At 41.4% G+C, this 14,937-nt stretch overlaps 1 protein-coding gene across 1 annotated transcript in view; it reads right to left on the bottom strand.

Annotated features, from left to right (window-relative positions):
* LOC126252565 (glutamate receptor ionotropic, NMDA 2B-like) overlaps positions 1–14,937 on the bottom strand; it is a 423,608-nt gene that overhangs the window by 35,718 nt on the left and 372,953 nt on the right. The window contains exon 3 of the mRNA XM_049953466.1: positions 10,291–10,478. Within this exon, the coding sequence (XP_049809423.1) occupies positions 10,291–10,478 (188 nt within the window). The remainder of the gene's footprint in view (positions 1–10,290; positions 10,479–14,937) is intronic.

The raw sequence follows: 14,937 nt of genomic DNA, 5'->3' as shown, positions 1-14,937 counted from the left end.
TGACTTGCCCCATCCGATTTTCATCTGTTTCCAAAACTTAGAAAACACTTTGAAGGTTTTAACTTTTATAGTGATGGGACGGTACAAGCTGAGGTGAAGATATGGCTCCATCCACAAAGTCATACACTCTGCAGTCACGGTATCAACAAACCAGTCTCTTGTTGGGAGACGTGTTCGTCGTCAGGGTGACTACACTGATAAATAATTATGTAGACATGAAGAATGATGATGTAGAATGTTAATAAAGTCTGTCTTATTTAAAAAGTTTTGAGGGTTTTAACAATTCTTTTCGGCACGACCTCGTTTGCTGATTTCTTCTGTGAGTTCATTTTATTGAGAGGCAACATTCACTGTGTTTATCAAGTTCTCGTCAGAACGGCCTTTAATGTAACATGTCCTGTACAGAAATAATTGTTTAACGATTTTTTCACATGAAGTTTGCGGAATTTGAGTGCAAGTAATTTTCTGAGTTATTGTTACTGAGAGGCTCTAATTGAATGGTTGTGTCATTAAATTAAGTGTAATAACGGCTGTAAGTGTTTGTGCCCCTACAACCCTCTACTAACAACGACTCCCAAACATATACTGCACCAGAGATTAATTAACAGAAAGATTGAGATTTGGGACTTAAATTTAGGATGAAAGAATAACAAATATACGATTCGACAAATCACATTGCTATCCTCGATGAGAAATTACAGGACCTGTTGAATGGATCGATGGTCTAATGTGCACACATTATGGACTGAGAGTTAAAAAGGTGTAAGCAGTATGAGTTCAGTGATAAAATTAACATCAAAACTGAGGACAACGAAGTTGTCGTAATGAAAGAAATTCTGAAGGCTTCAATGCAAGATAACCGTGATGAAAAAAGCAAAGGCAACATAAAAAGCATTCTAACACAGTCAAAGTGGTCATTATTGCCAAAAATATTCCGCTGGTATCAAACATCGACCTTAATATGAGGAAGAAACTTCTGACAATATTTGTTGGCAGGAAAGCGTTGTGTGGAAGTGAAGTGTGGCTCTGGGTAAACAGTAAAAGAATTGAAGGGTTTGAGACATTTTTATTATTAGCAAATTGCATTATTTGATCGTAAATTGCTATTCATTTATCTCATATAATCATGATTTCGGCTTCATAGCCATTCTCATGTGCAAGTTGATACATCACAAAATGTCCGACCAGCCTAAATGACATATCACCGTTGAAATGACAGACAACTGGTCTTACAAACCAGTCGTCATTTTTTCAACGGTGATGATGATGTTTGGTTTGTAGGGCGCTCAACTGCGCGGTCATCAGCGCCCGTACAAAGTTCCAATTTTTACACAGTCCAATTTTTTTCACAGCCCAATCTACCCACTGTCACGAATGATGATGATGAAATGATGAGGACAACATAAACACCCAGTCCCAGGGCAGAGAAAATCCCTTTTCAACAGTGAATGTCATTTAGGCAAGTCGGCGATCTTATGACATTTCAACTTGAACATAAGAATGACCGTAAAACCTAAATCGTTATTGTATGAAATAAATGAATTGTGATTGACAGTACCCGTGGTCTGAGGTACCGTCTTTGATTAGTAATCAGAACGTCGTCGGTCCCGGGTTCGAAAAACGCTACCGATTAAATTTTGATTAAAAATCAGCATTTGCAACCGGAGACTTTCGACAAAACAAGTTACCGCATTCTGCCAATAGCCTTTTCAAAGAGGGCGGAGAAGCAGAAAGAGGTTCAGGCACTCTCTTGTCCTTGGGTTGGGAAACTGCACCTCAATATTGAAGAATCAGCAATGATCAACGGCATGAGGATGCATAAGGCAGTGGAAACCACTGCATTAAAGACACATAACGTGTATCCACAGGACATGTGGCCTGTAATTGAAAAAGTGTCATAACGATCTCTCCATTGGCAAAATATTCCCCATAGTGGAACCTATTCGGTTCTCCGGGAGTGGACTGCTAAGAGGGAGGTGACCATGAGGAAAACATTGAAGAACCAACGAAAGGATAAAGTTCTACAAGTCGGGCGCGGAATGTCAGAAGCTTGAACAGGGTAGGCAAACTAGAATATCTGAAAAGGGAAATGCAAAAGTTCAATCTAGATATAGTAGGGGTCAGTGAAGTGAAATGGAAACAACAGCCGCGCGGTCTCAGGTGTCTTTCCATGGTTCGCGCGGCTTCCCCCGTCGGAGGTTCGAGTCCTCCCTCGGGCTTGGGTGTGTGTTGACCTTAGCGTAAGATAGCTTAAGTAGTGTCTAAGCCTAGGGACCGATAACCTCAGAACTTTGGTCCCATAAGAACTTACCACCAATTTCCAATTTCGAAAGAAGACAAGGATACCCGGTCAGATGAGTATAGGGTAATATCAAAAGCAGAAGAAAATGGTATAACGGGAGTAGGATTCGTTATGAATAGGAAGGTAGGGAATAGTGTGTCAGGCGTCAGGCATGAGGTTCTGCTGTGTCCATAAGCAGACTCCTGTCAACCAACGTGTTAAGAAAAGTACGGGAAACCTAAGCAAGGTGGCTGGAGCGGAGTATAGTCTCCATCCCCCAGATTAACAGGCCAGATTGTCAGAAACAGTTTTACTACGTTGCCTTTTCTGTAGTGTACAATACATTAGTGCGAAATTTCGTAATGTGAAAAGCTACTTTTACACTACTAATTTATTTATAAACACTGATCACTGCACGCACAGTCGACTAACATCAGGACCACGCCAATACTATTTTGTCTCAATTTCGTCACCACTAATTCAGTTTTGCTTTTCTAGAAAACTGAGTTGGTATCCCGTCTTACTGACTGAGGTATGAGCATGGTGAGGACAGAAAGTTAATGGCAACTATTGCAGAGTTTTTGTGTCGGCTCTCAAAATTTTAAATGAAAACAACATAATACGAAAGAGTATTGCCAAATGAGAGACTTTTTATTACTATACAGTGGTATCTACGAAATCTTTCAGTACATAGAATGTATTGCTTAACCGGTACTTTTAAATACTCCTGTTAAATGTAATCTGTTTAATTTTCTTCCACAGTTCACTGCATAATTTTATCTGTTGACGGAAAATGATCTATTGAGTTTTAAGTATATCCTTTCTTGGTAAGGAAAGTCTCCTCCGTGTTTTACCGTCATGCACAGAGCTGCTTGTGCATTAAAAGGGAAAGTTATTTTTAATGCACATAACCGACAGGTAAGTGTATTCCCATGGTTCAGTTAAAATATTCAACGTGGAATTGGATTTTTACAATGATTACTATTTCTTGGTATTATAGATAAGGGTCTTTGCTGTAGCTTGAAAGCTATATTAATGGTTTGCGCATTTGTTCCCCATAGAACGATTACATACTTCGCGTGTACATTCAAATAGTGCGTAAATAAAATGCACTGACTAGTTGACGCTGACGTTCGTATTCGAGTTACATAACATGCTGATCATAATCTCTTTGCGCATAGCCTTGTTTTTCACATCAATTAATTACGTTCCACTACTAAAAGTAGGAAAAATATGAGATAAAAGTTTAGCATGCAGTTTATCACTACAGGCTGGGCGACAGAAAACTGTCTTTTCTGTTTCATCAAAGCTTAGAAGACTTCCAAACTCCCTGAGAGGAGTGTCTTCTCTTCTATCAGAATTTCCCCGCCATATTATAATGAAACCAAATGATCGTACGGCATTATTGTCCAGTAGACCCCGTGTGGGGTAGTTCGGCCGTCTAGTGCACGTCTTCCTGTTTGACACCATTTCGGCGACTACCGAGTCGGTGAAGGTGAGATGAAGTGATGAGGACAACACAAACACCCAATCCCCGTGTGAATAAAATCTAGAACTCGGCCCGGAACCGAACCCAGATCGCCGGGATCTAGAATTAGCTCGGCTAACCACCAGATCACGATCCGCGTACATATAGTGTAACTAGTTTCGTCTCATGATGTTACACGCGGTTAAACAGTTATTTGTTAAGAAATAGCATGCCGAAACTCACTAACCACGTATATGCGCCATCACAAAAGTTGTCTCTGGGGGGGGGGGGGGGATATTGAGGAGCAAACCAACCGCTGCCAACCTATCCAAGGAAATCGAAATAATAATAATAATAATATTTATAATTTTTAGGCAATGGGTGAAGGTAACAGAATAAATGTCGCACACAACTCAACTTACACAATCCAATTTCTCAAAATTAACTCTTCGGACCTATCGGGACCTCAAAGTAAACGAAATCTACAAAAAATTAGAAATAATCCACTGCCAGACAGAAAAGCAAAGTCACTGGTTAAGAATCCACGTGGTATTACGATACAATACACTTTCAAAAAATTCTATATGCTGCAAAATTATGTACGGCATGAGGGTGCAGAAACCAATGGAAACTACTGGATTAAAGGCAAATAACGTGGATTCAAGAGACATGTGGCCTGTAACTGAAAAAGTGTCATGATCATCTTTCCAGTGGCGAAAGATTCCCGAATAGCCCCCATTCGGATCTCCGGAAGGGGACTGCCAAGGGGGGCCGGGGGGGGGGGGGGGGTGACCATGAGAAAAAGATTGAATAACCAACGAAAGGTATTCTACGGGTCGGGTCTGGAACGTCAGAAACTTGAAGTGGTAGGGAAGCTAGAAAACCCGAAAAAGGAAATGCAAAGGCTAAATCTAGATACAGTGGGAGTCAGTGAAATGAAATAGAAAGAAGACAAGGATTTCTGGTCAGATGTGTGTAGGGTAATATAAAGAGCAGAAGAAAATGGTATACCAGGAATGGGATTCTTTATGAATAAGAAGGTAGGGCAGAGAGTGTGTTACTGTGAACAGTTCAGTGATAGGTTGTTCTTATCAGAGTCGACAGCAAACCAACACCGACAACGATAGTCCAGGTATGCATGCCGACGTCGCAGTCTGGAGATGACGGGGTAGAGAATGTATATGAGGACCTTGGAAGGGTAATACAGTATATAAAGGGAGATACAAATCTAATAGTCGTGGGAGACTGGAATACAGTTGTAGGGGAAGGAGTAGAAGAAAAGGTTACAGGACAATACGGGCTTGCGACAGGGAATGAGAGATGAGAAAGACTAATTGAGTTCTGTAATAAGTTGGGAAAGGCCGGGTGACACGGGAAGATTTCGGTTAGTTTACATCATGGTCAGACAGAGATTCTGAAATCAGATCCTGAATTGTAAGACATACCCAGGAGCAGATGTAGACTCAGGTTACAATGTAGTAATGTAGTAGTGACGAAGAGTAGGTTGAAGTTAAAGTGATTAGTCAGGAAGAGTCAATTAAAAAAAATGGAATACAGAAGTATTAATAAACAAAGAGATACGCTTGAAGTTCTCTAAGGCTACAGATACGGCAGTTAGGAATAGCTCAGTAGGTAGTACAGTTCAAGAGGAATGTACGTCTCTGACAAGGGCCATCAGAGAAGTTGGAAAGAAAAACATTGGTATCTGCAAAGAAACGATGGGTAACAGAAGAAATACTTCAGTTGATCGATGAAAGAAGGAAGTACAAAAATGTTCAGGGAAATTTAGAAACACAGAAATACAAGTCACTGAAGAACAAAATAAACAGGAAGTTCAGGGAAGCAAAGACGAAATGGCTGCATGAGAAACGTGAAGAAATCGAAAAAGAAATATTTGACTCGTCATATACAGAGTCAAAATAATCTTTGGTGAAATTATAGTCAAGGGTGGTAACATTAAGAGTGTAACTGGAACGTAGAGGAGAGAGTACGCTGAAGGTCTCTATGAGGGGGCAGATTTGTCTGATGTGATAGATGAAGAAACATGAGTCGATTTGGAAGAGTTGGGGGATCCAGTATTAGAATTTAAAAGAGCTCTGGAGGCCTTATGATCAAATTAAGCACAAGAGATAGATAACATTCCATCAGAATTCCTAAAATCATTGGAGGAAGTGGTAACAAAATGACTATTCACGCTGGTGTGTTGAATGTTTGAGTCTGGTGATATAAAGTCTGAGTTTCGGAAAAATATCTTCGACAATTCCGAAGACTGCAAGAGTTGACAAGTGAGGGAGAATTGTCACACAATCAACTTATCAGATCATGCATCTACTTTGCTGACAACAACAATATGCAGAAGAATGGAAAATAAAACTGAGGATGTGTTAGATGACGATCAGTTTTGCTGTAGGAAAGGTAAAGGCAACAGAGAAGCAATTCTGACGTTGCGGTTGATAATGGAAGCAAGACTAAAGATAAATCAAGACACGTTTATACTATTTGTCGACCTGGAAAAAGCGTTCGACAGTGTAAAATGACGAAAGAGGTTCGAAATACTGAGAAAAATAGAAGTAAGCTACAGGGAGAGATGGGTAATATATAATATACACAAGAGCCAAGAGGAAATAATAAGCGTGGACCACGAAGAACTAAGTGCTTGGATTGAAAATGGTGTAAGACAGGGCTGTAGTCTTTCACTCCTACTGTTCAATCTGTACATCGAAGAAGAAGTGATGGAAATGGAAGATTCAGGAGTTGGATTAAAATTCGAGAATAAAGTATACCAATGATACGATTAGCTGATGGTATTGCTATCCTGGGTGAAAGTGAAGAAGAATTACAAGATCTACTGAATGGAATGAACAATATAATGAGTAGAGAACATGCATCATTTGAGATGTGGTACTATAGACGAATGTTGACAATTAGGTGGACTGATAAGGTGAGGAATAAGGAGGTTCTGCTCAGAATCGGAGAGGAAAGAATGTGTGAAAACACTAACAAGGAGAAGGGACAGGATGATAGGACATGTGTTAAGACATCAGGGAATGACTACCATGATACTAAAGGAAACTGTAGAGGGAAAAACTGTAGAATAAGACAGAGATTGTAATACATCAAGCAAATAATTGAGGAAGCAGTTTGCAAGTGCTACTCTGGGATGAAGAGGTTGGCACAGGATTGGAATTGGTGGCAGGCTGCATCAAACCAGTCAGAAGACTGATGAGTCAAAAGAAAAAAAATTGAGGTAAATGACGCAAACTTTTTCAATATGTTCTACATGACTCTGGTCTCCAAGAAGAAAAATCATTCGAGAAGTGATGTTACTTAAGGGGTAGACGAATGATTATGAGAGAGACGGAAAGAAGTAAACACGCTTTTTATTGTTTCAAAATTAATCATCGTAACTCTTCAAACATTCATCCCATTGTGAGACAGAACGGTCAATGACTTCACAGATAAATGTTTTCCATTGACTAAGGAATATTGATTTTGCGTAGGCGTGCACCTCTTTGTCGGAAGTAAATCGACAGCCACGAATGTCTTTCTTCTGAGCTTCAAAAACAGGGAATGCGCATGGAAAGAGAACGGGAGTGAATGGAGGATGTGTATGCGCTTCCCTGCATAACTACGGTAGCGTAGTCTGTACAATCTCGGCAACACGTAGTCGTCGATTTGCTTCGGACGAAGAGGAACACCCGTGGGTACAGTAAGTGGACAGCCCCAAACGTTTTACCATGAAGGCACTGACTGTCTTACCTCAGAGCAGTATAAACGCATTAACAACTATGGCAATTACTTGTTAAATAATAAACGATTCATTTAATTTTGTCCTTCTGCCACGTTGTCATTAGACTGGCCCTTATAGAACGATGGTTGGAAATTAGGTGAATTGATGAGGAATGAAGATATTCTCCGAAGAATCGCAAGTAGAGAGAGGAACACGTGGAAAACAATGAGAAGAAGAAGGACGGGATGATGGGATATTTATTCAGACAGCAAGAAATATTACCCGTAGTACTTAATGGAGCTGTAGAAGGTAAAAACTGTAGAGGAAAATAAAGGTTTGGACACACCCAGCAAATAAATGAGGACTGAGTGAAAACGCTACTCTGTGATGAATTCGTGGCGGGCAGCACCGAAGCAGTCAGAAGGTTGGTAACTCACAGAAATGTGTCCTGCAATTTTTGGATTTGCAGACGTTGAACTTGAACACGACATCTAACATAGATGTTTTAATACTTAAAAAATTACACTCTAAGACAAAATAATAATAATAATAATAATAATAATAATAATAATAATAATAATAATGTTCAATTACCCGAAAGTTCCTAAATGCAATATAACATGTACCGTACAGCAAAAAGGAAGTGACGCTTGATAAAGGTCCGCGTCACTCCATTCTTAACCAGACTTCTAAAAAGTCTGAGAAAGTAAAGAAAGAAAGAAATAATAATATACTGGAACAGAACCATTATAACAGATAAAACAACACCACATAACAAACCTGACATCATACTCACCAATAAAAAGAAGAAATTAACACAACTAATCGAAATATCCATACCCAATACAACAAATATACAAAAGAAAACAGGAGAAAAAATTGAAAAATACATCCAACTGGCTGAGGAAGTCAAGGACATGTGGCATCAGGATAAAATTGACATTATACCAATTATACTATCAACTACAGGAGTCATACCACACAATATCCACCAGTACATCAATGCAATACAGCTACATCCAAACTTATATATACAACTACAGAAATCCGTAATTATTGATACATGTTCAATGACCCGATAGTTCCTAAATGCAATGTAACATATATCGTACAGTAAAAAGGAAGTCACGCTTGATGAAGGTCCGCGTCACTTTCCATTTTTAACCAGACCTAAGGTCTGAGAAAGGAAAGATAACAATAATAATAATAATTAATAATAATAATAATAATAATAATAATAATAAATGATGCAAAACGAAGCAATTATCTGAATGGGAAGGAAATCGGCAGATGTGGTTTACATGTACAGAGAAACTAATGATTACGACTTTAGACAAATTGGAAAGAGATAGAACTTCACAAATTGCGCAAGTCAGTAACGCATTGGGCCATGTCTGACCCTGAGGCAGTTATTCGGCTTTGCATTGGTTGATAGTCCGCCCCCAGTAGCTGGGTGGTCAGCGCGACGGAATGTCAATTCAAAGGGCCCGAGTTCGATTCCCGGCTGGGTCGGAGATTTTCTCCGCTCAGGGACTGGGTGTTGTGTTGTCCTAATCATCATCATTTCATCCCCATCGACGAGCAAGTTGCCGAAGTGGCGTCAAATCGAAAGACTTGCACCAGGCGAACGGTCTACCCGACGGGAAGCCGTCGTCACACGCCATTCAATTAGTTATTGGTTGATAAAGATGTGAAAGTCCTTCTGACGCAAATCGTGCCAAATTCTGTCCAATTGGCTCACCATCAGATCTTCAAAACCCGAGGTGGTTGGAGTCCCCTACCCATAATGTTCCAAACGTTCTCAACTGGGGAGAGATCCGGCGACCTTGTATTCGAAGGTAAGCTCTGACAAGCACGAAGACAACTAACAGAAACCTTTTCCGTGTGCAGGCGGGCATTATCTTTGCTGAAACGTAAGTCCACGGTGACTTACCATGAAGGACAACCAAAATGGGGCGTAGAATATCGTCGACGTACCACTCTGTTGTAAGCGTGCCACAGACGACAGCCAACGGGTTGCTGTTATGAAAAGAAATGGCACCCCAACCATTACTCCCGCTTGTTGGTATCCAACGGCTGTCTGGGGCGCCTCCAGGCACGTCTCCGATGGTCATCGTAGCTCAGTTCGAAGAGGGACTCGTCAGCGAAGACAACTCAGCTTCAGTAAATGAGATTCCAGAGCGAATTCAAATGAGATTCCAGGCCGAAAGTAGGTTCCTCCAACCATCTCGGGAGTTTGATGATCTAACGCGCCAATTGGACAGTATTTGGCATGATATCCCTCAATCAACGTCAAGCCGAATAATTGCTTTCATAAGAGGCAGAGATGAGTCAACGCGTGATTGACTTCCTCAATTTGTGAAGCTCTTTCTCTCGACTAAATTATCCAATTTGCCTGAAATTGTAATGATTTGTTTGTCTGTACATGAGCATCACAACTACCTATTTCGGTCACATTCGGGTAATTCCCTCGTGATGCATAGATTCTCGTCTTTTATGTATTGTACATCAGGAGGTTGGCAGTGACTGTCTTTGGTAGTAATGTCTTTCACGTAACACCATTCTTGAGAGGACATTAAAAATCGATAGAATACGAATTTAGGCGTTTAGGGGTAAATGACCACGATTGGTAGTAGAACGGACACATATATCCGTATTTTAAAAATATTCTTATTCGATTTTAGCTGTTCGAGCTGGCGAACTTCTCCCGTCAGTCGCAGAAGTACGCCCTCCATTGACATACACGTGAGTAGCGCTATAGGTGCAGCAACTACGGCTACTGATGCTATTGGTGCGAGAAGCGAGTCTTACTTGAAGCGGTCCTGCATCTCGGTGATGCGCTCGCGCAGCGCCTGCACGAAGTCGTCGTGTCCGGCGATCTGGCTGGTGACGACGGAGAACTGGTGCCACTTGTAGCGCTCCAGGATGCTCAGCATGGCCGCCGTCTGGTGCTCCAGCGACGGCGCCAGCTGCAGCTGCAGGCTCGACTGCGACGCTCTCTGCAGGCACACAGGCGGCAGGCGAACGTTAAACACAAAGTTCCTGTGCCACGTAAACTACAAAAACCAAAATAGCATACCTAATAATTACTGATGATGGTGCAGCATAAAACGAGCAATTGTGTGTCATTAGCTAAAATGGGAAGTTCTTGCAATATTGATGGTTAGACAGAGCTTGAAGAACACGTTAAATATTTATTCTCAATTAGTATACTCATGTTGATTAGTAACGGGCTATCTGTAATAATTACTTGAGGGAAGGTGAACGTAGGCATGGTTACCATGTTCTGATGTCGATGAAAGTTATTACATGTCTCCTATACCAACTGTAAATCACTTTTTCTAAACCATTGCCGGGTATGTCATGAACAATGCATCGCAACGTCAGGGTTAAAATCACAATATACAGAGAAATTCGGCAAATGCTCGTGTCCCATACCACACCCTACTGTGTACTTCCCTGCAGGCAGGGCACCGCTAGACTGGCAGTGGTTTAGACATAGAGCTTGTACAGCTGGTGTAGGAGACATGTAATAACCTGTTATCGATAACTGAAGATGGTAATTACGTTTACCGAAATGGTGATCTACAGTAAAGATGTTTACAAGCGATCTTGGCAAAGAAGTTCAGCAAGTGCGGTGTCGACCTTCTGCCTGATGAGCAGAAGCCTGAGAGCTGATGAACCCTGGGCCCTCTATTCTGCGGTATAAACTGCACTAAATGTACTTTGTATTTGACTTCTTCACTGGCTGATCCATTCGGACAGGTGCACTAGACTAGTTCGCACGCCGCTTTCGGGATTCGGGGAGGCGCGCCGACCCCGGGTCGAATCTTCCGGGCGGATTAACGACAATGGCCATAGAGGGAGGGAGGGAGGAGGAGGGACTGGCGGGGAGAGAAAGGCATCTGACCACCCTCTGCTACTGACATTGCCAAATCAAATTATTAACACGGCGATCCCGTGAAGACACTGTGTATAAAGACAACGAAAAAGAAGAGGAACACTTTTTCACTGAGCGGAAGACTCTAAGGCATATGGTAAGTTGCTAGCAACACTATAAAAATCCATTCTCAGCATTTTAGTTAGTAATTAACATCAACGTAATCTTTTGTGTGGAAATGACCTTCAGAAGCCTCCTGTGGTCGGAAAAGGCAACAGGGCAGAGACGCCCGTACAAGTAGGACTCTAGGACTCAGGTGTTTTCCTGCCTGGTTAACATGGAACAGCTTTCAGGAAACGTTGGCGCCTAGCATTCTAAGACTCGGCCATCGGACAAGATTTCAGTATTAAATTTTATGTAGTATAACGTTTATTAATCCAAAGTTCCCGTCTCTTTGAATGTTCCTTTTGATTTTTTTATGGTGTCAAATTCGTTCGACCGGCTCTTGAGTACTGTTCATCCGTCACTGACCTTTACCAGTAGGATTACCAGAAGATCAAGAGAAGATGTTAGGAATAGCTGGGCCTTTCGTCAAGGGATCGTTTCCTCACCGCGGAGGTGCCCTAAAACTCCGGTTGTAGGCCCTACAAGAGGGGCGATGTGCGCAACGGAGAGTTTACTACGGAAATTATGAAAGCGTATGTTCCAAGAAGATTTGAGCGACATCTTACTTCCTCCCACATATGACTCGTGGAGAGAAAATCAGAGAAATTAGATGCTTTACCGACAGTCAGTTTTGCTACGCGCCATTCGTGGATGGAACAAGAAAGGATGGTACCATACACCGTAAGGTGTAGATTGATAAAGACTAATAAGTTGAAGCCGACAGAGTCACTAAGTAATTTATGTCAGTAGTGACAAACTTTGTAGGTGGTGATGAACCTGAATGACAAAGTAGGATATTTACAACATCCTACTCCTATGTACGACACGAATGTCCATCACTGTGTATTGCATTACGTATTACGAACGCAAAACTTAGTCGTGAGAGGAGGTTTCACATAAAACGAATGTGCTCTTGCAATCTGATATTTCGGGCCCGCCGGCTTGTTACAGTATCGACTCGGCCCCCGCAATCTGCTCTCACTTCTTAAATTAAGCAGACGAGGGCGCGGGCAGGTACTCGACGGGAACAGGCGTCGTCAGCAGCGAGTTAATAGCGGGGCAGGCGTGCCGTGCCTTGCCGTCACGGCAGCCGCCACTTTGCGTTGCAACCTGTTGCGTTTCTGCCGGCGGGCACGGCCGTGGGCCATTCAGCTGGCTCAGCCCCGGCCGCCGGTGTTACACCGTGGCCGCAGGCGATGCCCTGAGCTGCGCACCACAGCGAGCCTCAATTTGTCAGCACTTTTGTCGGATACACGGTTTACCACCGCCTGCTACTCGCTCTCTCGAGGAAAGAGAACGCAGTGCAGCGTCGTGTGTCGAGACAACGAGCTTACCCACCGGTAATGGCACGACACGCTATTATGGAATTATTACATTGAGGTATTAAGTGAATTTTCTATTTGAAGAATATAGTAATACTACCTTGAGATGCTGGTAAAATACTTTATTTACACAACCAGTTTCAGTCGTCTGACCATCATCAGGTTCATTGAACTTTTCACGTTATAATGGCAGGCGAAATATAAAACCGTATCGTCAGGCGACAAAAACGAGTTATACACTGTTAGTGTAAATTACGTCGTAAATCTATTAAAACTATTTTAGTTAGTGTACCCATCTACGCTAAAATTGCAATCGTGGTATGAATCTGTCCACCGCGTTAAAACAGAGTATAGTTTTAACATGAATAAGCAAACTACCTAGCACAGTTTTTATAGATGAACGATGTAATTTATATTACAATATGCTAACAGTGTATAACTCATCGTTTAATCTCCTGACGATAGTGAATTGCTATTTCGCATAAGATGATGCTGTGAGTACTTAATTAAGAAAATTAAGAAATTAGATAGTGGATAAAGTAGTGCCCAGAAGAGGATATACACTCAGATCATAATTTAGTTATAATGAAAAAGAGACTAACGTCCGGAAGAGTTGATGTGCACTGATTTATTTAATTGAGGTACTGTACGCGGTTTTTATGCTTTTGATCTGAAAATGTAGCCACTACAGTGACGTATAGCATAGTAAGCACTTCACCTAAAAAGGAGTGGACAATCATAAAAGAGAGCAATCACGTAAGATGGACAAACTAATATGGGCCTGTAAAGGAAACTAGCAGCGAAGTTACTTTGGGTAATATAAGGAAAATCTGAAGTGATCGAAGATGGAAAAAACCACGAAGAATGATAAGGAAAAGAAAGTAATACAGTAATATGACTGATTTACGAAGGACATGGAAAGGAAATGCAGATACCATAAAGACTTCCACTGTTAAAGGCAGAGGAGAGATCGGATAAATAAAAGAGTACACTAAAGGCCTCTACGAAGGGAAGGATCTGTCTGCTGACGTTAACAGAAGAGAATGGACGAGCAATTAGAAAACAGAGGCTGCAGTGTTGGAGCCGGAGTTCGACAGAGATTTGGAAGACTAGCGATAATACACAAAAGAATGGAAACATACCATTGTTTCGGAATTCTAAAACCATTTCTGCTGGTGACAACAAAATAGTCAAGTTATGTCGTAGAATGTATGAGACTTGTAAGGGTACAGACGATGCTGCTCCAGTATCGACTTTACTCTTTTCCGCTTCTGCCTCTTGGTGATATTGCCTCTGATTCGAGGAACCTCCATCATTCTTTGCAGTGAAAGTTTTGCCGACAGCCGCTGTGCGAGGCGAAGGAAGGTAGTTAGCGGTAGCGAGCGAGGAGATAAGATGGCAGGGTGGAGCGAGTGTCTCATTACGCGTATTATAGCGCCTATGGTTACCACTGCGAAATAAATAGAAAGTCTGTGTGACAGTGTTTGTTATTATGAAAGAGCTAGTGCAGAGAATATAAGTCTGGTATTATTTGCTTGAATAATAAATAAAATGGTTTTTCAATGTTCAGTCTTTATCTCAGCTACCCTTTCACGTTAAAGGTAATTATTTGTAAGGTACTAAAGATTGTTTTGTTCAGAAGATGTAAAGGAATTATAGGACATGTGTCAGTAGGTACACAGTTAGGGGTAATTACTTAGGCACATGTTACCCTTGGACGTAAGATCGCCCTTTAACTGTCGTAAATGTAGGAAGATTTATGTCAGTTGTGACGATGCAGCAAGGAGGGAACAAGACTCTACAACTGTCAATTTTCATATAAATCAGTTGGTCAGTTGCGATAGATGTCATGCGACAAAAATAATTTATATAAATGATTAAAAGAACTTGTCATGTCCTAGATATCTGATGGTTATCCACTAAATATATGACTAAAATATCAGTACCCCAGATTCCAGGGGGAGCCACATACGCCACCTTGCCTCCCATCCCTCTCACATCCGCTGAGGACGCCTATTTTTAACAGCAATAACTACATTAGAGTGATGCATGGCGTACAATACACAATCAAGCTCGCAGTCACATTTACAG

This window comes from Schistocerca nitens, chromosome 4 (genome assembly GCF_023898315.1).
Source record: "Schistocerca nitens isolate TAMUIC-IGC-003100 chromosome 4, iqSchNite1.1, whole genome shotgun sequence".
Taxonomy (NCBI): domain Eukaryota; kingdom Metazoa; phylum Arthropoda; class Insecta; order Orthoptera; family Acrididae; genus Schistocerca; species Schistocerca nitens.
The sequence above is the reverse complement of the archived record's forward strand: the minus strand, read 5'-3'. Positions and strand labels throughout refer to the sequence as shown.